This window comes from Salvelinus namaycush, chromosome 1 (assembly GCF_016432855.1).
Source record: "Salvelinus namaycush isolate Seneca chromosome 1, SaNama_1.0, whole genome shotgun sequence".
In the NCBI taxonomy this organism is placed as follows: Eukaryota; Metazoa; Chordata; class Actinopteri; order Salmoniformes; family Salmonidae; genus Salvelinus; species Salvelinus namaycush.
Genome location: NC_052307.1, coordinates 47,485,131 through 47,507,356, shown reverse-complemented (window position 1 = coordinate 47,507,356; position 22,226 = coordinate 47,485,131). Strand labels below are relative to the sequence as shown.

The following is a 22,226-nucleotide window of genomic DNA, read 5'->3' as shown; positions in this document are numbered from 1 at the left end:
GGAATGAGCGTTACACCGAGGCCTGTACTCTGGAGCGGGATCGATTTGGAGGTGGAGGGTCCGTCATGGTCTGGGGCAGTGTGTCACAGCATCATCAGGCTGAGCTTGTTGTCATTGCAGGCAATCTCAACGCTGTGCGTTACAGGGAAGACATCCTTCCCCCTCATGTGGTACACTTCCTGCAGGCTCATCCTGACATGACCCTCCAGCATGACAATGCCACCAGCCATACTGCTTGTTCTGTGCGTGATTTCCTGCAGACAGGAATGACAGTGTTCTGACATGGCCAGCGAACAGCCGAGATCTCAATCCCATTGAGCACGTCTGGGACCTGTTGGATCGGCGGGTGAGGGCTAGGGCTATTCCCCCCATAAAAATCTGGGAACTGGCAGGTGCCTTGGTGGAAGAGTGGGGTAACATCTCACAGCAAGAACCGGCAAATCTGGTGCAGTCCATGACGAGGAGATGCACTGCAGTACCTAATGCAGCTGGTGGCCACACCAGATACTGACTGTTACTTTTGACACCCCCCCTTTGATCAGGGACACATTATTACATTTCTGTTAGTCTCATGTCTGTGAAACTTGTTCAGTTTATGTCTCAGTTGTTGAATCTTGTTATGTCCATACAAATATTTACACATGTTAAGTTTGCTGAAAATAAACAGTTGACAGTGAGAGGACGTTTCATTTTTTTTTGCTGAGTTTAGTATAAGGCTGGCATAAGAATGTCAATGAATAAATGAACTTGGGGGAGGATACAGAGAGCATAAAAAAAGTCCCTTTTGTCTGACTAAAGTTGTTTTGAATTAAATTCCATTTAACTGGTCTTAAGTGAACCCTCCAGGCTCTTGGAAGATAAATAATGCTAGCGTAGAATGTGGTAGTTGGTACCTGTTCAGCTCATTCCTGATGTCCTCCAGCTCGTGTTTCTCGCTTTTGACGGCTTCCTTCTCCTCGGCTGCCAGGTAGCGCAGCCTCATGGTCTCCAGCTCCTGCTGCTGCTTCTTCAGCCGTGTCATGGCGCTCTCCTGCTCTCTCTAACACAACATACCAGAGAAGGCTGTTATCATATCACTCTGTTCTGCAGCACAGCATACTTTCTCACACACAGTAGGAAAACAACCAGGTGTTTGAGGGCTGGGAATTGGCAGGGACCTAAAGATACGAAATTATCACGATACTTAGGTGCTGAATACGATAATAGGGTATCCCAATTCTCACGATTCTATATGTATTGCAATTCAATGTTGCGATTTTATTGCGATGATGTTTCAAACATATTGCTCACTATATATCTGCAGCAGAGAGACAAGAAAGCACGACAAAAATTGTTTAGATTAGTCATGGAAATAAGTGTTGAAAACATGTTGGCTCACTATTGAAAAAGAATAACAAGCTATTGGATGAAGAATACCGGCGTTTTGGCGCAGGTACAGCAGACTAGCGCTAGCTAACACCATCTTAAATAAATACATATATCTATATATACACACACAGTTGAAGTCGAAAGTTTACATACACCTTAGCCAAAAACATTTAAACTCAGTTTTTCACAATACCTCACATTTTATCCTAGTAAAAAATTCCCTGTCTTAGGTCAGTTAGGATCACCACTTTAATTTAAGAATGTGAAATGTCAGAATAATAGTAGAGAGAATGATTTCAGCTTTTATTTCTTTCATCACATTCCCAGTGGGTCAGCAGTTCACATACACTCAATTAGTATTTGGTAGCATTGCCTTTAAATTGTTTAACTTGGGTCAAACGTTTTGGGTATTCTTCCACAAGCTTCCCACAAAAAATTGGGTGAATTTTGGCCCATTCCTCCTGACAGAGCTGGAGTAACAGTCAGGTTTCTAGGCCTCCTTGCATGCACACGCTTTTTCAGTTCTACCCACAAATGTTCTATGGGATTGAGGTCAGGGCTTTGTGATGGCCACTCCAATACCTTGACTTTGTTGTCCTTAAGCCATTTTGCCACAACATTGGAAGAATGCTTGGGGTCATTGTCCATTTGGAAGACCCATTTGCGACCAAGCTTTAACTTCCTGACTGATGTCTTGATGTTGTTTCAATATATCCACATAATTTTCTTCACTCATGATGCCATCTATTTTGTGAAGTGCACCATTCCCTCCTTCAGCAAAGCACCCCCACAACATGATTCTTCCACCCCTGTGCTTCACGGTTGGGACGGTGTTCTTCACCTTGCAAGCCTCACCCTTTTTCCTCCAAACGTAACGATGGTCATTATGGCCAAACAGTTCTATTTTTGTTTCATCAGACCAGAGGACATTTCTCCAAAAAGTACGATCTTTGTTCCCATGTGCAGTTGCAAACTGTAGTCTGGCATTTTTATGGCGGTTTGTAGCAGTGGCTTCTTCCTTGCTGAGCGGCCTTTCAGCTTATGTCGATATAGAACTTGTTTTACTGTGGATATAGATACTTTTGTACCTGTGTCCTACAGTATCTTCACAAGTTCCTTTGCTGTTGTTCTGGGATTGATTTGCACTTTTTGCAATAAAGTACATTCATCTCGAGGAGACAGAACGCGTCTCCTTCTTGAGCGGTATGACAGCTGCGTGGTCCCATGGCGTTTATACTTGCGTACTATTGTTTGTACAGATGAACGTCGTACCTTCAGGCATTTGTAAATTTCTCCCAAGGATGAACCAGACTTGTGGAGGTCCACCATTTTTATTCGGAGGTCTTAGCTGATTTATTTTGATTGTCCCATGATGTCAAGCAAAGCGGCACTGAGTTGGAAGGTAGGCATTGAAATACATCCACAGGTACACCTCCAATTGACTCAAATGATGTCAATTAGCCTATCAGAAGCTTCTAAAGCCATGACATCATTTTCTGGAATTTTCAGAGTCGTTTAAAAAGGCACAGTCAACTTAGTGTATGTAAACTTCTGACCCACTGGAATTGTGATACAGTGAATTATAAGTGAAATAATCTGTCTGTAAACAATTGTTGGAAATATTACTTGTGTCATGCACAAAGTAGATGTCCTAACCGACTTACCAAAACTATAGTTTGATAACAAGAAATTTGTGGAGTGGTTGAAAAACTAGTTTTACTGACTCCGACCTAAGTGTATGTAAACTTCCGACTTCCAACAGTATATTATTATTACTACAAATCGATACTTGGAAAGTATAATATTATCCAAAATAATATTGCGATACATAACTACAGATTGTTCCCCCAATCACCAGTGTTTACATTGGGACCATGGAATAAAAAGCTGATCATAGAATAAAAAGCATTTTGACCAAGAGAATCCTGTGACGGTTTCAAAGAACCGCAGTTAAGGGACATGTCATGTGTTCCCTGACACTTAACAGTTACTGGTTCAGATATGGACACCGCTTCCCTTTTCCAGACAACCACTGGTTAAAATACAGACAAGTTCCTTTTTCTCACACAGCCAGGGCAAAACTCAGTTCATCTTTATTACTGAGTGATATGTTGACACAGAATTAAGTTTAATTTAGTGGTTTCTGTGAACATTAGTCGCCTGTAATACATTTGTTTTACCAAAATTGCTAGAAAAACAAACCACAGAAACATTTCTGGAGCGCACATTGCCAAGTAAGCGCCAAAGCAACAACACTGAAACAATTATGGCAGGGATTTTTGTAAGGCCTCTTGGGCAAAGGATTTCCTTGGATACTGCTGGTTGAAGAGTGCATTAAGTATTTCCAGTGGACAACAGCGCCACGCTAGGGGTTAGGTGTGTGGTACTCCACTGCATTCTCAGTAATGGAGGACAGGCTCTTGGTAAACACAGCCCTCAAGAGTCTGGCTCTCTCAAAGAGGGAGGAGAGAGGACAAAGGCAGCGCAAGCAGGACTGAGTGACCAGTGAATGACCCCCATTCCCAGTGGCCTGCATCCAGTGGGTCAGACTAGGGACTCGCCTGAGTGAAGCAAGCTGCCCAGACGGGCCTCAACTACAGTTTTCTGGAAAATAAGCCGACTGACAGACAGACACCTGGGGGATTTCAAAGCTCCAGTTTATCAGGTCTCACACTATCTGACACCAAATACCAAGGCGGTTCAGAGTTAGGGGAGTAGGAGGCAGCAGGCATACTTGGGCTCAAATTAACCAGTTGACCGTATCTGCTGTATTAGAGGCTAAGAGATAAGATAAGGCTAAGGGCTAAGTCAGGAATGTAGAAGTTTTCTAAAGAGCTGCATTTCATTCTTACCATCTGGACATTTAGAGGGAAAAGGCATTATTCCTGAGGGGAGAATTTCTTTGCCGCAACGTAGCTAAACATTATGCAGACGAGTTGATAGGTGAAACAAATAATGATAGCATAGCACAAACCAAACAAACGTTAACTACACAGAGCGTATCCAAGCACAGGTCTGACAGATACTCCTAAAAACAAGTGTGACATTTAAATGGTTAACGCCTGGGCTAATGCTTAACATAATACAAACATGATTTATAGGGCTATTTCACATTAAGTTATGAAGCCCTTAGTGCAACATAAATCAACTTGTGTTTTCTTAACATATATCTGGCACTTAGAAAGTCCAGAAAAAAGAGGGTTCAGATTTTCCAGCTGGCTTTTGTCTTTAACAGTTATTAGTGAGGCCTGATAAGCCCAGTGTGCCGACATTGTTGACATTGGATCAGTCCCTCGAAGGGTTCACTCCAGACGCAGCACAGGTTTCAAAGCCCACTATAAGGTTGTGCTGATTTAAAAGTGATCGATGTCTAATACACCTTTGGGGAAAAAATTGGGGCCCATGTAAAAACACACACACCGAATGAATCCACATGATATACTGTATGATGAGGCTGTGAAAGGTCGAGTAAAGTTAACTAACGCGGCTTTCTTTATTTGCATTCACACTTATCCTCAAGCTGTTAATTATTTATCATTGACACATGCTGCAAGGATGCAACAAATGTAAAATATTTAGACATCAGGTGGTGGGGGGGACAAAAATTTGATTTAAGACTAGAGCTGGGCAATATGGCCAAAATAACATATCAATGTTTGTCACAGTATGACAGTATTTTATGTTTTGAAAAAAAGTTATAAACATGCTATATGAGTAGTTCATTACCCTAGGGATGCAACAATGTGGCTAACTTCATTCTGATTGTTCAATCAAACTTCAACACCCCCAAAAATATGTCTGCATTCCCTGCACTTTTGTTATTATTTCCACACTATGCCCCGTAGTTGTGCATGATATGGGCTATATCACACAGTGCATTCAGAAAGTATTCAGACCCCTTTACTTTATCCATATTGTTATGATACAGCCTTATTCTAAAATTGATAATCCCCCCCAATCTACACACAATACCCCATAATGGCAAAGCGAAAACAGGTTTATAGAAACGTTTGCAAATTTATAAAAAATTGAAATAAATAACTTTCAGACACTTTGCTAAGAGACTCGCAATTGAGCTCAAGTGCATCAGGTTTCCATTGATCATCCTTGAGATGTTTCTACAACTTGATTGGAGTCCACCTGTGGTAAATGCAATTGATTGGACATGTGGAAAGGCACACACTTGTCTATATAAGGTCCCACAGTTGACAGCGCATGTCAGAGCAAAAACCAAGCCATGAGGTCGAAGGAAGTGTCGAGGCACAGATCTGGGGAAGGCGACCAAAACATGTCTGCAACATTGAAGGTCCCTGAGATCACAGTGGCCTCCATCATTCTTAAATGGAAAAAGTGTGGAACCACAAACCTCTTCCTAGAGCTGGCCACCCGGCCAAACTGAGCAATCGGGGGAGAAGGGCCTTGGTCAGGGAGGTGACCAAGAACCCGCTGGTCACTCTGGCAGAGCTCCAGAGTTCCTCTGTGGAGATGAGGACCTTCCTGAAGGACAACCATCTCTGCAGCACTCCACTAAATCAGGCCTTTATGGTAGACTGGCCAGACAGAAGCCACCTCCTCAGTAAAAGGCACAACAGCCCACTTGGAGTTTGCCAAAAGGCACCTAAAGGATTCTCAGACCATGCGAAGCGAGATTCTCTGGTCTGATGAAACCAAGATTGAACTCTTTGGCCTGAATGCCAAGCGTCACATCTGGGGGAAACCTGGCACCATCCCTATGGTGAAGCATGAGGGTGGCAGCATCATGCTGTGGAGATGTTTTTCAGCAGCAGGATCGAGGGAAAGATGAATGTAGCAAAGTTCGAGAGATTCTTGATGAAAATTATTGACCATAACCTGTTGTTGAAAACGTGTTATGGCTTTTCAACCTCTGATATGTCATGGATTCAGAGCTATCTAATAGAACTAAGAGTTTACACTAATGGAAGCTTCTCTTATGTCAAACATGTAAAGTGTGGTGTACCGCAGGGCAGCTCTCTAGGCCCTCTACTCTTTTCTATTTTTACCAATGGCCTGCCACTGGCATTAAACAAGGCATCTGTGTCCTTGTACACTGATGATTCAACCATATACACATCAGCAACCACAGCTAATGAAGTCACTGAAACCCTTAACAAAGAGTTGCAGTCTGGCCACCCATTCCAAAACAGTAATAAACTGGTACTGAACATCTCTAAAACTAAGAGCATTGTATTTGGTACAAATCATTCCCTAAGTCCTAGACCTCAGCTGAATCTATTAATGAATGGTGTGGCTGTTAAACAAGTTGAGACTAAATTAATTAGCGTTACCTACCTGTAAAGTGTCATAGTCAAAACATATAGATTCAATGGTTGTAAAGATGGGGAGAGGTCTTTCTATAATAAAGAGATGCTCTGCTTTTTTTGACACCATATTCCAAAAAGCAAGTTCTGCAGGATCTAGTTTTGTCTCATCTTGATTAATGTCCAGTCGTGTGGTTGAGTTCTGCAAGGAAAGACCTAGTTAAGCTGCAGCTAGCCCTGAACAGAACAGCACGTCCTGCTCTTCATTGTAATCAGAGGGCTGATATAAATATTATGCATGCCAGTCTCCTGGCTAAGAGTTGAGGAGAGACTGACTGCATCACTTTTTATAAGGAACATTAATGTGTTAAAAATCCCAAATTGTTGTTTACATAGTCAACTTACACACAGCTCTGACACACACTTACCCCACCAGACATGCCACCAGGTGTCTTTCCACAGTCCCAAAATCCAGAGCAAATTCAAGAAAGCGTACCGTATTATATAGAGCCATTACTGCATGAAACTCTGTTCCATCTCATATTGTTCAAATACACCTCACAGCACAATGCCTTTGACCTAGATAGTTTGTGTACATGTATTGATATGTAGGCTGCGTGTGCCTTGAAAAAAAACATTGATGTAGTTCTGTCCTTCAGCTGATCTTGTCTATTAATGTTCTGTATTATGTCATGTTTCATGTTTTGTGTGGACCCCATGAAGCTTCTGCAACAGCTAATGAGGATCCTAATAAAATACCAAAACCTGCTCCAGAGCACTCAGGACCTCAAACTGGGGCGAAGGTTCACCTTCCAAAAGGACAACGACCCTAAGCATATAGCCAAGACGAGGCAGGAGAGACCTGAAAATAGCTGTGCAGTGACGTTCCCCATCCAACCTGACAGAGCTTGAGAGGATCTGCAGAGAATGGGAGAAACTCCAAAAATACAGGTGTGCCAAGCTTGTACTGTCATATCCAAGAAGACTCGAGGCTGTAATCGCTGCCAAAAGTCCTTCAACAAAGTACTGAGTAAAAGGTCTGAATACATATGTAAATGCAATATTTTTTGTTATAAATTAGCAAACAAAATTAACAAAAACTGTTTTTGCTTTGGATTTATGGGGTATTGTGTGTAGATGAGGATTTTTATTTAATCCATTTTAGAGTAAGGCTGTAACGTAAAAAAGGAGTCTGAATACTTTCCGAATGCACTGTATGTACGTACGTAAATACAGTACAATACTAGTCAAAAGTTTGGACACCTAATCATTCAAGGGTTTTTCTTTATTTTTTACATTGTAGAATAATAGTGAAGACATCAAAACTATGAAATAACACATATGGAATCTTGTAGAGACCCAAAAAGTGTTAAACAAATCAAAATATATTTTATATGAGATGTGTATGAGATTCTTCAAAGGAGCCACCCTTTGCCTTGATGACAGGTTTGCACACTCTATTTTGATTTAACACTTTTTTTGGTTACTACATGATTCCATATGTGTCATTTCATAGTTTTGATGTCTTCACTATTATTCTTATTCTAGGGTCTGAATAAAATATCTGTTTATTTGTAACAATTTTTCAAACTGTTTTTGCCTTAGTGTGCAGATTGCTGAGGATTTTTATTTATATTTAATCCATTTTAGAATAAGGCTGTAATGTAACAAAATGTGAAAAAGGTCAAGGTCTGAATACTTCCTGAAAGGAACTGTATAGCACATATACTGAGTGTACAAAACATTAGAAACAGCTCTTGCCCATTCACCCTCTGAATGGCACACATACACAAGCCATGTGTCAATTGTCTCAAGGCTTGAAAATCATTCTTTGACCTGTCTCCACCCCTTTATCTACATTGATTAAAATTGATTTTACTTGTTAAATCCACAAGGGATCATAGCTTTCACCTGGATTGAACTGGTCAGTCTATGTCATGGAAAGAGCAGTTGTTCCTAATGTTTGAGATATATATATATGACCCCTATATATTCAAACTATAAATTTGCACAAACATGCTGATCTAGGCCTACACCAGCACTGGTATCAGGCTGTATTAGCATACCACAGGCAAATACATTTCTGTTGAATCAAAGTGGTAGTCATCCAAATTGGCCTACCTGCTTGAACCTGGCCAGTTCTTTCAAAGCACGCCCCCACTGCTGCTTGTAATGAAGTTTCGACTTTGTTGTCGATTCCAATGTCCTTTCAAGTTCCACCTTGAATAACAGATAGTTGATTAAAAGATGCAGCACAAACTTAACAAAATAAAGGTAAAAATGACAACCTGTGGTTTTAAGTGGTTACAAACAAACTAAGTGGTTGTAAATAGGTTATACATTGTTAGAAACAAGTTATAAGTGATTCTCTTTCAATTACAGGTAGCCTAACGGTTCAGATGTCGCTGGTTCGAACCCCAGATCCAGCTAGGTAAAAAATCTGTAGATGTGCCCTTGAGCAAGGCACTTAATCCAAATAGCCCCTGTAAATTGCTCTGGATAAGAGTGTCTGCTAAATGACTAAAATGTTTGTTTTTTAAAAGTACATTGCTAATCAAATTTTATTTGTCTCATGCGCCGAACACAACAGGTGTTATTAAAGATGAATTAATACAGTGGGTACCGGTTAGTCGAGGTAAAATGTACATGTAGGTAGAGTTATTAAAGTGACTATGCATACATAATAAAAGAGTAGCAATGCAAATAGTCTGGGTAGCCATTTGATTAGATGTTCAGCAGTCTTATGGCTTGGGGGTAGGAGCTATTTAGAAGCCTCTTGGACATAGACATGGCGCTCTGGTACCGCATGCCGTGCGGTAGCAGAGAGAACAGTCTATGACTAGAGTGGCTGGAGTCTGACAATTTTTAGGGCCTTCCTCTGACCCCGCCTGGTAGAGGTCCTGGATGGCAGGAAGCTTGGCCCCAGTGATGTACTGGGCAGTACGCACTACCCCCTGTAGTGCCTTGCGGTCAGAGGCCGAGCAGTTGCCATACCAGGCAGTGATGCAACCCGTCAGGATGCTCTCGATGGTGCAGCTGTAGAACCTTTTGATGATCTGAGGACCCATGCCAAATCTTTTCAGTCTCCTGGCGGGGAATAGGTTATGTAGGCTCGTGTCACTGGGCAGCTCTCAGCTGTGTCTCCCTTTGTAGTCTAATGGTTAGCAAGCCCTGCCACATCCGATGAGCGTCGGAGCCAGTGTTGTACGATTCGATCTTAGTCCTGTATTGACGCTTTGCCTGTTTGATGGTTCGGAGGGCATAGCGGGTTTTCTTACAAGCTTCAGGGTTAGAATCCCGCTCCTTGAAAGAGGCAGCTCTACCCTTTAGCTCAGTGCGGATGCTGCCTGTAATCCATGGCTTCTGGTCGGGGTATGTACAGTTTAAGTCGGAACTTTACATACACCTTAACCAAATACAATTAAACTCAGTTTTTCACAATTCCTGACATTTAATCCTAGTAAAAAAAACTCCAAACATAACGATGGTCATTATGGACAAACAGTTCTATTTTTGTTTCATCAGATCAGAGGACATCTCTCCAAAATGTGTGCAGTTGCAAACCGTAGTCTGGCTTCTTTATGGCGGTTTTGGAGCAGTGGCTTCTTCCTTGGTGAGCGGCCTTTCATGTTATGTCGATATAGGACTAGTTTTACTGTGGATATAGATACTTTTGTACCTGTGTCCTCCAGCATCTTCACAAGAACCTTTGCTGTGGTTCTGGGATTGATTTGCACTTTTCACACCAAAGTACGTTCATCTCTAGGAGACAGAATGCGTCTCCTTCCTGAGCGGTATGACGGCTGTGTGGTCCCATGGTGTTTATACTTGCCTACTATTGTTTGTACAGATGAACGTGGTACTTAGCAAGCACATTCTTGCGCTTGCGGTTCTAAGATTGCAAGGAAGGACCAAGCCCAGCTGGTGCACGGTCATGGATAGATGGGAGGAGCCTTCCCACTAGTGCAGCCCCATTAAAACAACTGCTACCCGCAGTTCCAGATTGCATACAGTAAGCTAAGAGTTTGTGGGATAAGCTCCTTACTGTCTAAGGGCGCCCCGAGCTTGGACATGCACAAGATGGAAGGGGTGTGGTAGGATTATTTAATTTACTCTGTGAAGAGGTAGGGCTTCAGATATTTTTGAAAGATGGGCAGATGTCTCAGCTTCAGAAGGAACCTGGTTCCAACATTGGGGTGCCAGGACAGAGAAGAGCTTGGACAAGGCAGAGCGGGAGCTGCCTCCCGTAGGAGTGGGAGGGCCAAGAGACCGGAGATCCACTCTCCTTCTCCCTCTTCTGCAAAGGAATAGAATAATCAAGGAGGATGAATACAGAGTTCAGCGGCAATACTGGAGGCTAGCTAATCTACTCCCTATACCAATAAAGCTATCTAGCTAGCCAGCCAGCTACCGGTAACTATTAGCAATATGGATAGTTTCCAATGTTGTTTAAAGCATAAATAGTACCTGTAACAATCTGTCTAGCTACTGTACTCGAAATGCAGCTAGCTTGTTAGCTACCTGGCATGCTAACTAAACAACAGCTGTAACGACCTAGCTGTAATGTTTACAAGGTTCTCCACTAGCTGGCTACTAGGTGACCAATATAACAGTTGGCCCTAAAGCTTTGTGTAGAGAGGCAAGGAAAGGAACTATTGCCTGTATCAGTGATGGACACTAGCTAGAATACTTATAGCAATACACTAGCTAGAATACTTTTATAGCAATACAGTTACCTACTAATACAATACTTTTTGCACACTGTTTTGACGAGCTAGTTAGAATAAGGCTGTCATTTGGTCAAATCATAAACTGTACCAAATGCATTGCCTGTCAAACATCTGACAATGGATACATACACTACACGCTTGTCGAACATCTAATTCCAAAATCATGGGTATAAATAAGGATTTAGTCCCCCCCTTTGCTGCTATAACAGCCTCCACTCATCTGGGAAGGCTTTCCACTAGATGTTGGAACATTGCAGGGGGGACTTGCTTCCTTTCAGTCACAAGAGCTTTACTGAGGTCGGTCTTTGATGTTGGGCGATTAGGCCTGGCTCATAGTCAGCGTTCCAATTCATCCCAAAGGCGTTTGATGAGTTTGAAGTCAGGGCTCTGTGCAGGCCAGTCAAGTTCTCCCACACCGATCGACAAACCATTTCTGTATGTGTGTGTGCACAGGGGCATTGTCATGCTGAAAAAGGAAAAGGCCCTCCCCAAACTGTTGGAGGCACAGAAATGTCTAGAAGGTCATTGTATGCTGTTGTATTAATATTCCCTTCACTGAAACTAAAGGGCCTAGCACGGACCATGAAAAACAGTACCAAACCATAATGCCTCCTCCACCAAACTTTACAGTTGGCACTTTGAATTCGGGGAGGTATTGTTCTCCTGGCATCCGCCAAACACAGATTAGTCAGTCAGACTGCCAGATGGTGTAGCGTGACTGACTCATCACGCCAGAGAATGCATTTCCACTGCTCCAAAATCCAATGGCGGTGAGCTTTACACCACTCCAGCTAACGGTTAGCATTGCGCCGGGTGATCTTTTGACTGGTACTGTATTTACATACACATACCGTACCAGTCAAAAAGTTGAATACACCTACTCCTTTAAGGGTTTTTCTTTATTTATACTATTTTCTACCATGTAGAATAATAGTGAAGACAGCAATACTATGAAATAACAATAACACACATGGAATCATGTAGTAACCGAAAAAGTGTTAAACAAATCAAAATACATTTTAATTTCTTCAAAATATCCACCCTTTGCCTTGACAGCTTTACACTCTTGGAATTCTCTCAACCAGCTTCATCTGGAATGCTTATCCAACAATCTTGAAGGAGTTCCCACATATGCTGAGCACTTGTTGGCTGCTTTTCCTTCACTCTGCGGTCCAACTCATCCCAAACCATCTCATGTGTTAAGGTTGGGTGATTGTTGGGAGGCCAGGTCATCTGATGCAGCACTCCATTTCACCTTCTTGGTGAAATAGCCCTTACACAGCCTGGAGCTGTGTTTTGGGTCGTTGTCCAGTTGAAAAACAAATGATAGTTGGACTAAGCCCAAACCAGATGGGATGTTGTATCGCTTCAGAATGCTGCGGTAGTCGTGCTGGTTAAGTGTGCCTTGAATTCTAAATAAAATCACACGGTGTCACCAGCAAAGCACCTACACCATTACACCACCTCTTCCATGCTTCACGGTGGGAACCACACAAGCGGAGATCATCCGTTCACCTACTCTGCGTCTCACAAAGACACGGCGTTTGCAACCAAAAATCTCAAATTTGGACTCAGACCCAAAAAGGACAGATATCCACCGGTCTAATGTCCATTGCTCGTGTTTCTTGGCCCAAGCAAGTCTCATCATCTTATTCATGTCCTTTCGTAGTGGTTTCTTTGCAGCAATTCGACCATGGAGGCCTGATTCACACAGTCTCCTCTGAACAGTTGATGTTGGGATGGGTCTGTTACTTGAACTCTGTGAAGCATATATTTGGGCTGCAATTTCTGAGGCCGGTAACTCTAATGAACTTATCCTCTGCAGCAGAGGTAACTCTGGGTCTTCCTTTCCTGTGGCGGTCCTCATGAGAGCCAGTTTCATCATAGCGCATGATGGTTTTTGCACATGAACTTGAAGAAACGTTCAAAGTTCTTGAAATGTTCCGTGTTGACTGACCTTCATGTCTAAAAGTAATGAAGGACTGTCGTTTCTCTTTGCTTATTTGAGCTGTTCTTGCCATAATATGGACTTGGTCTTTTACCAAATAGGGCTATCTTCTGTCTACCACTCCTACCATGTCACAACACAACTGATTGGCTCAAATGCATTAAGTAAAGCAATTCCACAAATGAGCTTTAAACAAGGCACACCAGTTAATTGAAATGCATTCCAGGTGACTACCTCAAAGCTGGTTGAGATAATGCCAAGAGTGTGCAAAGCTGTCATCAAGGCAAAGGTTGGCTGATTTGAATAATTTGTTTAACACTTTTTTGGTTACTACGTGAATCCATGTGTGTATTTCATAGTATTGCTGTCTTCACTATTATTCTACAATGTAGAAAATAGTAAAAAATTAAGAAAAACCCTTGAATGAGTAGGTGTGTCCAAACTTTTGACTAGTACCACACACACACACATAAATATGTGAAGTGTTGGGCCAATGTTTCATGAGCTGAAATAAAAGATCCAAGAAATACTACACATGCACAAAAAGCGTATTTCTCTCAAATTGTGTGCACAAATTTATCACATCCCTGTTAGTGAGAATGTCTCCTTTGCCAAGATAATTCATCTACCGGACAGGTATGGCATATCAAGTAGCTGTTTCAACAGCATGATCATTACACAGGTGCACCTTATGCCGGGGACAATAAAAGGCCACAATGCCATGTCTCAAGTTGAGGGAGCGTGCTGTTGAATTTTTATTTCTCTACCATAAGCCTTCTCCCAATGTCGTTTTAGAGAATTTGACAGTCCGTCCAACCAGCCTCACAACCGCAGACCACCTGTATGGCTTCGTATGGGCGAGCGGTTTGCTGATGTGAAAAGAGTGTTCCCCATTGTGGCAGTGGGGTTATGGTATGGGCAGGCATAAGCCCCGGACAATGAACACAATTGCATTTTATCTATAGCAATTTGAATGCACGGAGATACCGTGACGATATCAAGGCCCATTGTTGTGCTATTCATCCACCGCCATCACCTCGTGTTTCAGCATTATAACACACGGCTCCATGTCGCAAGGACCTGTTCACAATTCCTGGAAGCCACAGTTCTTCCATGGCCTGCATACACAACAGACATGTCACCCATTGAGGAAGTTTGGGATGCTCTGGATCGACGTGTACGACAGCGTGTTCAAGTTCCCGCCAATATCCAGAAACTTCGCACAGCCATTGAAGAGGAGTGGGACAAAATGCCACTGGCTACCATCAACAGACTGACCAACTCTATGCGAAGCAGATGTGTCGCGCTGCATGAGGCAAATGGCGGTCACACTAGATACTGACTGGTTTTCTGATCCACGTTTTTTAAAGGTATCTTTGACCAACAGATGCATACAGTGCCTTCGGGAAAGTATTCAGACCGCTTTACTTTCCCCACATTTTATGTTACAGCTAGGGATGCACAATATAATGGTAAGCACATGATAATCGTACGATATTAGCTAAAAATGCCAACATCGGCATTGGCCCGATGTCTAGTTTAACGCCGATGTGCAAAACCGATGTCAAAGCTGACGTGCATACCTATATAACGCAGGTATATGTCACAATGACGCCACGAAAACTGCATTCCTAACCTAGCCCACAATGTCTGCTGTGTGGATCTATTTTTAAGTATCAAAAGGAAGATAACAAAAAGGCCATATGAAACGTTTCTGCTGCTATTATTTCCCGAGGAGGGGAGAAAGTGAAATCGTTCAATACCACACACCAAATTACTCATTTGAAAGTGCATCACCACCAGACGTTCAGCGACTACTTTGAACAAAAGCAGAAAAAAACTAGGTGCACACTTCCAACAACTTAACAAGTTCAAGTCGAGCATTCATTTGAAAGAGTAAGACAATTTCAGCGAGACAACTCAAAGACGAAATCCATTAGCGCTAAGATAATAGAATTCATTGTCCTTGACAATCAACAGTTCTCTGTCGTGGATGATGTTGGCTTTCGCCGACTGGTCAAGCACCTCGAGCCCCGGCACACACTACCAACTATGTGCGTTTCTTTTTCTTTTTTTTCTCCCCAGTTGTTGCCTTACCGGAGTTGCACAGTATTGTTGAAACGCACATCCATGAGCTACTTGCTATGGGCGTCACTGCCATTAGCTTCACAACTGACATTTAGACCAGCGACGTCAGCCCATTGAGCATGCTGAGACTGACAGCACAGTGGGTCGACGAGGATTTCGTACTAAGGAAAGTCGTATGGTTTGCTCAAGAATGAGCTGGTTCTCATACCGCTCCTGCCATTTCAATGGTATTTGAGAACAAGTCAAAGCAAAGTTAATTTGTCACGTGCGCTGAATACAACAGGTGTAGACCTTACAGTGAAATGCTTACTTACAGGCTCTAAACAATAGTGCAAAAAAGGTGTTAGGTGAACGGGATGTTCAACAAGCGTGTAGTGTATGTATCCATTGTCAGATGTTTATATATAGGCAATGCATTTGGTACAGTTTATGATTTGACCAAGTGACAGCCTTATTCTAACCAGCTCGTCAAAACAGAGTGCAAGAAGTATTGTATTAGTAGCTAACTGTATTGCTATAAAGGTATTGGTCCACATTCTAGCTAGTGTCCATCACTGATACAGGCAATAGTTCCTTTCCTTGGATCCCTACAAAAAGCTTTAGGGCCAACTGTTATATTGGTCACCTAGTAGCCAGCTAGTGGAGAACCTTGTAAACATTACAGCTAGGTCGTTACAGCTGTTGTTAAGTTAGCAAGCCATGTAGCTAACAAGCTAGCTGCATTTTGAGTACAGTAGCTAGACTAACTACCTAAACTTTACTCATCAGAAAAACCGCTGAATGTTAGATAGCTAGCATAGTTACAGGTACTATTTATGCTTTAAAACAACATTGGAAACTATCCATATTGCTAATAGTTACCAGTAGCTGGCTGGCTAGCTTTATTGGTATAGGGAGTAGACTAGCTAGCCTCCAGAATTGCCACTAAACTCTGTATTCATCCTCCTTGATTATTCAATTCCTTTGCAGAAGAGGGAGAAGGAGAGTGAATCTCCGGTCTCTTGGCCCTTCCAGTCCTACGGGAGGCAGCTCCCGCTCTGCCTTGTCCAAGCTCTTCTCTGTCCTGGCACCCCAGGAAAACATCTGAAGCTGAGACCTCTTCAAAGAGTAAATTAAATAATCCCACAGCACCCCTCACATCTTGTGCATGTCCAAGCTCGGGGCACCCTTAGCCAGTAAGGAGCTTATCCCACAAACTCTTAGCTTACTGTATGCAAGCTGGAAATGCAGGTAACAGTTGTTTTAATAGGGCTCCACTAGTGGGAAGGCTTCTCCCATCTATCCATGACCCTGCACCAGCTGGGCTTGGTCATGGGGGGCAGAGCCACTGTTCCCTCCGGTGGCTCGGAGGAGCACAGAGCTAACGAGAGAGCAACTCGTTTGAGCCTCTGTCAGATTCGCCTATGTTAGCAACTTGCAGAACTGGAGGTCCTCGTCCCAAGCACATGATGCATAGAAGACGAGAATCCTTCATTGCAATCATAGAACCGCAAGCACAAGAAAGTGGGGATTTGCATGCTGAGCTAGGTTCGGTTTGGATAGGGGTATCTGTTGCGGCTGATGCCTGACAATGATGAGCACAGTAGAGAACACTATAACCACGAGGCCGAAATGCATTAGCTAGCTAGCAGTTAATCAGAGGTGTGCTGTAGCTAATTAATCAGTTATCGGTATCGGGTTTTTTGGCAAGGAAAACATTGGTATCGGCCAAAAATGTTATATCGGTGCGTCCCTGGTTAAAGCCTTCTTCTAACATTGATTTAATTTGAAAGAAATCCCAGAAATCTACACACAATACCCCATAAACGACAATGCAAAAACAGGTTAAGAAATGTTTGCAAATGTATTAAAAATAAAAACAGAAATATCTTATTTACATAAGTATTCAGACCCTTTGCTATGAGACTCAATCTTGAGCTCAGGTCATCCTGTTTCCATTGATCATCCTTGAGATGTTTCTACAACTTGGAGTCCATCTGTGGTAAATTCAATTAATTGGATATGATTTGGAAAGGCATACACCTGTCTATGTAAGGTCCCAGAGTTGAACGTGCAGGTCAGAGCAAAAACCAAGCCATAAGGTTGAAGGAATTGTCCATAGAGCTCCGAGACAGGATTGAGTCGCGGCACAGAACTGGGAAAGGGTACCAAAACATATCTGCAGCATTGAAGGTTCCAGATATCACAGGGGCTTCAATCATTCTTAAAATGGAGAAGTTTGGAATCACAAGACTCTTCCATCGACCTGGCCACCCGGCCAAACTGAGCAATCAGGGGAGAAAGGCCTTGGTCAGGGAGGTGACCAAGAACCCGATGGTCACTCAGACAGAGCTCTAGAGTTCCTCTGTGGAGATAAGAGAACCTTCCAGAAGGATAACCATCTCTGTAGCACTCCATCAATTAGGACTTTATGGTAGAGTGGCCAGACGAAAGACACATGACAGCCCGCTTGGAGTTTGCCAAAAGGTACCTAAAGACTCCCAGACCATGAGAAAAAAGATTCACTGGTCTGACGAAACCAAGATTTAACTCTTTGGCCTGGATGCCAAGTGTCACGTCTGGAGGAAACCTGGCACCATCCCTATGGTGAAGCATGGTGGTGGCAGCATCATGCTGTGGGGACGTTTTTCAGCGGCGGGAATGGGAGACTAGTCAGGATCGAAGGAAAGATGAACGGAGCAAAGTACAGAGAGATCCTTGATGAAAACCTGCTCCAGAGTGCTCAGGACCTCAGACTGGGGCAAAAGTTCCCCTTCCAACAGGACCAGCCCTAAGCACACAGCCAAGACAACGCAGGAGTCTCTGAATGTCTTTGAGTGGCCCAGCCAAAGCCCGGACTTGAACTCGATGGAACATCTCTGGAGAGACATAAAAATAGCTGTGCAGCAACGCTCCCCATCCAACCTGACAGAGCTTGAGAGAAACTGCAGAGAAGAATGGGAGAAACTCCCCAAATTCAGGTGTGCCAAGCTTGCAGCGTCCTACCCAAGACGACTTGAGGCTTTAATCTCTGCCAAAGGTGCTTCAACAAAGTAAAGGGTCTGAATACTTATGTAAACGTCATATTTTTCTTTGAAATAAATTGGCAAAAATTTCTAAACCAGTTTTTGCTTTGTCATTATGAGGTATTGTGTGTAGATTGATGAGTGGGGGGAAAAAAGTATTTAATCAGTTTTAGAATAAGGCTGTAATGTAACAAAATGTGGAAAAAGTCAAGGGGTCTGAATACTTTCCGAATGCACTGCATGAAATGCGTTACTGTTAGAACGTTCCAATCAGAATGACTGCTCGTTAGCTTGAAGGAGGGTCCCTCGAGGCCCAGTGGTTCTAGTGTTAAGAAATAATCATTTAGAGTATCTGTTAACTAAATATTACAATTATAACCACAAAAAAAAAAAAAAAAAAACTATCCTCTATAAATAAGGAAGTAAATACAAAAAACTTGTTCAGTTTACCTTCTAAGGCATATCTTTAAGTTATACTCATCTATGGCAGTGGATACGAATGCAGAAGTGTTTGTGCTGAAGCACCACAAGCTCACAAATAAACAAGCGCTGAATGAAATTAATGAAACTTAGGCTCCAAGTAAATCTGAAAAGGCACTGTTCACAAGTTCACAAAATATGTAGTAACATGCAGTTGGAGTAGATTCACTACAGTGCCTTACAACAGTCAACGTAAAACATTCATGTAAAGAAACACTATGACAACCTGGCAATGAGAGCTTGTTATGACAAGCACACGCTACCTGTTCATTACGAGAATGTTTTCTTATTGAAATCAATGTCAATTACAGTGTTATTCAATACAAAATGTATTTGCTACAGTGGGGCAAAAAAGTATTTAGTCAGCCACCAATTGTGCAAGTTCTCCCACTTAAAAAGGAGAGAGGCCTGTAATTTTCATCATATGTACACTTCAACTATGACAGACAAAATGAGAAAAAAAAATCCAGAAAATCACATTGTAGGATTTTTAATGAATTTATTTGCAAATTAAGGTGGAAAATAAGTATTTGGTCACCTACAAACAAGCAAGATTTCTGGCTCTCACAGACCTGTAACTTCTTCTTTAAGAGGCTCCTCTGTCCTCCACTCGTTACCTGTATTAATGGCACCTGTTTGAACTTGTTATCAGTATAAAAGACACCTGTCCACAACCTCAAACAGTCACACTCCAAACTCCACTATGGCCAAGACCAAAGAGCTGTCAAAGGACACCAGAAACAAAATTGTAGACCTGCACCAGGCTGGGAAGACTGAATCTGCAATAGGTAAGCAGCTTGGTTTGAAGAAATCAACTGTGGGAGCAATTATTAAGAAATGGAAGACATACAAGACCATTGATAATCTCCCTCGATCTGGGGCTCCACGCAAGATCTCACCCCGTGGGGTCAAAATGATCACAAGAACGGTGAGCAAAAATCCCAGAACCACACGGGGGACCTAGTGAATGACCTGCAGAGAGCTGGGACCAAAGTAACAAAGCCTACCATCAGTAACACACTACGCCGGCAGGGACTCAAATCCTGCAGTGCCAGACGTGTCCCCCTGCTTAAGCCAGTACATGTCCAGGCCCGTCTGAAGTTTGCTAGAGAGCATTTGGATGATCCAGAAGAAGATTGGGAGAATGTCATATGGTCAGATGAAACCAAAATAGAACTTTTTGGTAAAAACTCAACTCGTCGTGTTTGGAGGACAAAGAATGCTGAGTTGCATCCAAAGAACACCATACCTACTGTGAAGCATGGGGGTGGAAACATCATGCTTTGGGGCTGTTTTTCTGCAAAGGGACCAGGACGACTGATCCGTGTAAAGGAAAGAATGAATGGGGCCATGTATCGTGAGATTTTGAGTGAAAACCTCCTTCCATCAGCAAGGGCATTGAAGATGAAACGTGGCTGGGTCTTTCAGCATGACAATGATCCCAAACACACCGCCCGGGCAACGAAGGAGTGGCTTCGTAAGAAGCATTTCAAGGTCCTGGAGTGGCCTAGCCAGTCTCCAGATCTCAACCCCATAGAAAATCTTTGGAAGGAGTTGAAAGTCCGTGTTGCCCAGCAACAGCCCCAAAACATCACTGCTCTAGAGGAGATCTGCATGGAGGAATGAGCCAAAATACCAGCAACAGTGTGTGTGAAAACCTTGTGGAGACTTACAGAAAACGTTTGACCTCTGTCATTGCCAACAAAGGGTATATAACGAAGTATTGAGATAAACTTTTGTTATTGACCAAACACTTATTTTCCACCATAATTTGCAAATAAATTCATTAAAAATCCTACAATGTGATTTTCTGGATTTTTCCCCCTCATTTTGTCTGTCATAGTTGAAGTGTACCTATGATGAAAATTACAGGCCTCTCTCATCTTTTTAAGTGGGAGAACTTGCACAATTGGTGGCTGACTAAATACTTTTTTGCCCCACTGTATATATTTCAACTGCAAATGGCATGCGCTGATGACTGAAAACATTCATGCAGGAAAATGTTTGCAGCACTGATTTTAGTCACACATTCTAATTTAGCTAGCTAGCTAACAAACAATCTTATCTCATCATGAATGTAAGCACATGGCCTGAAAGACAGATCTTCACCAACTGTCTTGCTTTTTTTGCAGATTGCATATTTTGTGTCAAGGATGAGTATTGTGATGAGGTGTTCACTTTGGCGACCGTCCAGTGTTCGCACATACTGCTTGCTTGGTGAAGTGCACTTTTGATTATTTACTTATTCAACTACAGTGTCGCTGGCAAACTACTCACCGTCAAACCACCATGCCCACTCACTCTCACGTTGTGACTTATGGGCTGAATGATGTTCAATGAGCTGCTCGTAGAGCGCCCTGAAGCAACCATTGAAAAATTACAAAAAATGAGCAGATGTATTTATTCATTCTATGTACTCTACAGTTCAAAGGTTTGGGGTCACTTAGAAATGTCCTTGTTTTTGAAAGAAAAGCTACTTTTTTGTCCATTAAAATAACGTCAAATTGATCAGAAATACAGTGTAGACATGGTTAATGTTGTAAATGACTAATGTAGCTGGAAACAGCAGATTTTTTATGGAATATCTACATAGGCGTACAGAGGCCCATTATCAGCAACCATCACTCCTGTGTTCCAATGGCACGTTAATCCAAAGGTATCATTTTAAAAAGGCTAATTGATCATTAGAAAACCATTTTGCAATTATGTTAGCACAGCTGAAAACTGTTGTACTGATTATACTGATTAAAGAAGCAATAAAACTGGCCTTCTGTAGACTAGTTGAGTATCTGGGGCATCAGCATTTGTGGGTTCGATTACAGGCTCAAAAATGTCTTCTGAAACTCATCAGTCTATTCTTGTTCTGAAAATGAAGGCTATTCCATGTGAGAAATTGCCAAGAAACTGAAGAGCTCGTACAACGCTGTGTACTACTCCCTTCACAGAACAGCGCAAACTGGCTCTAACCAGAATAGAAAGAGGAGTGGGAGGCCCCGGTGCACAACTGAGCAAGAGAACAAGTACATTAGAGTGTCTAGTTTGAGAAAAAGACGCCTTCGAAGTCCTCAACTGGCAGCTTCACTAAATAGTACCCGCAAAACACCAGTCTTCTTTGCCATTTCTCGTTTCCATGCCTTTACGGAGCGTGCACCCTCAGTTTAGGGACCTTTCAGGGTCTCTGTGTTGGGACCTCCTGGCTTTTGGAGAGCATGTTGCGATACGGAGTTTACCATATCCCACCGTGAAATATGAAACGGGTAATTGAAAGAGAACAAGGTTATTTACATAACCCCAGTTCTCTGATATTATGAGTGAAATATTTCACCGC

At 42.5% G+C, this 22,226-nt stretch overlaps 1 protein-coding gene across 3 annotated transcripts in view; it reads right to left on the bottom strand.

Moving 5' to 3' along the window:
• The window catches only part of LOC120045098 (centrosomal protein of 120 kDa), a 67,960-nt gene that overhangs the window by 7,209 nt on the left and 38,525 nt on the right, over nt 1-22,226 (bottom strand). For all 3 annotated transcript variants that reach the window (XM_038989975.1, XM_038989982.1, XM_038989992.1), the window contains 2 exons: nt 8,769-8,867; nt 894-1,039 (listed from right to left, as the gene is read on the bottom strand). In XM_038989975.1, coding sequence (XP_038845903.1) covers nt 894-1,039; nt 8,769-8,867 — 245 coding nt within the window. The remainder of the gene's footprint in view (nt 1-893; nt 1,040-8,768; nt 8,868-22,226) is intronic.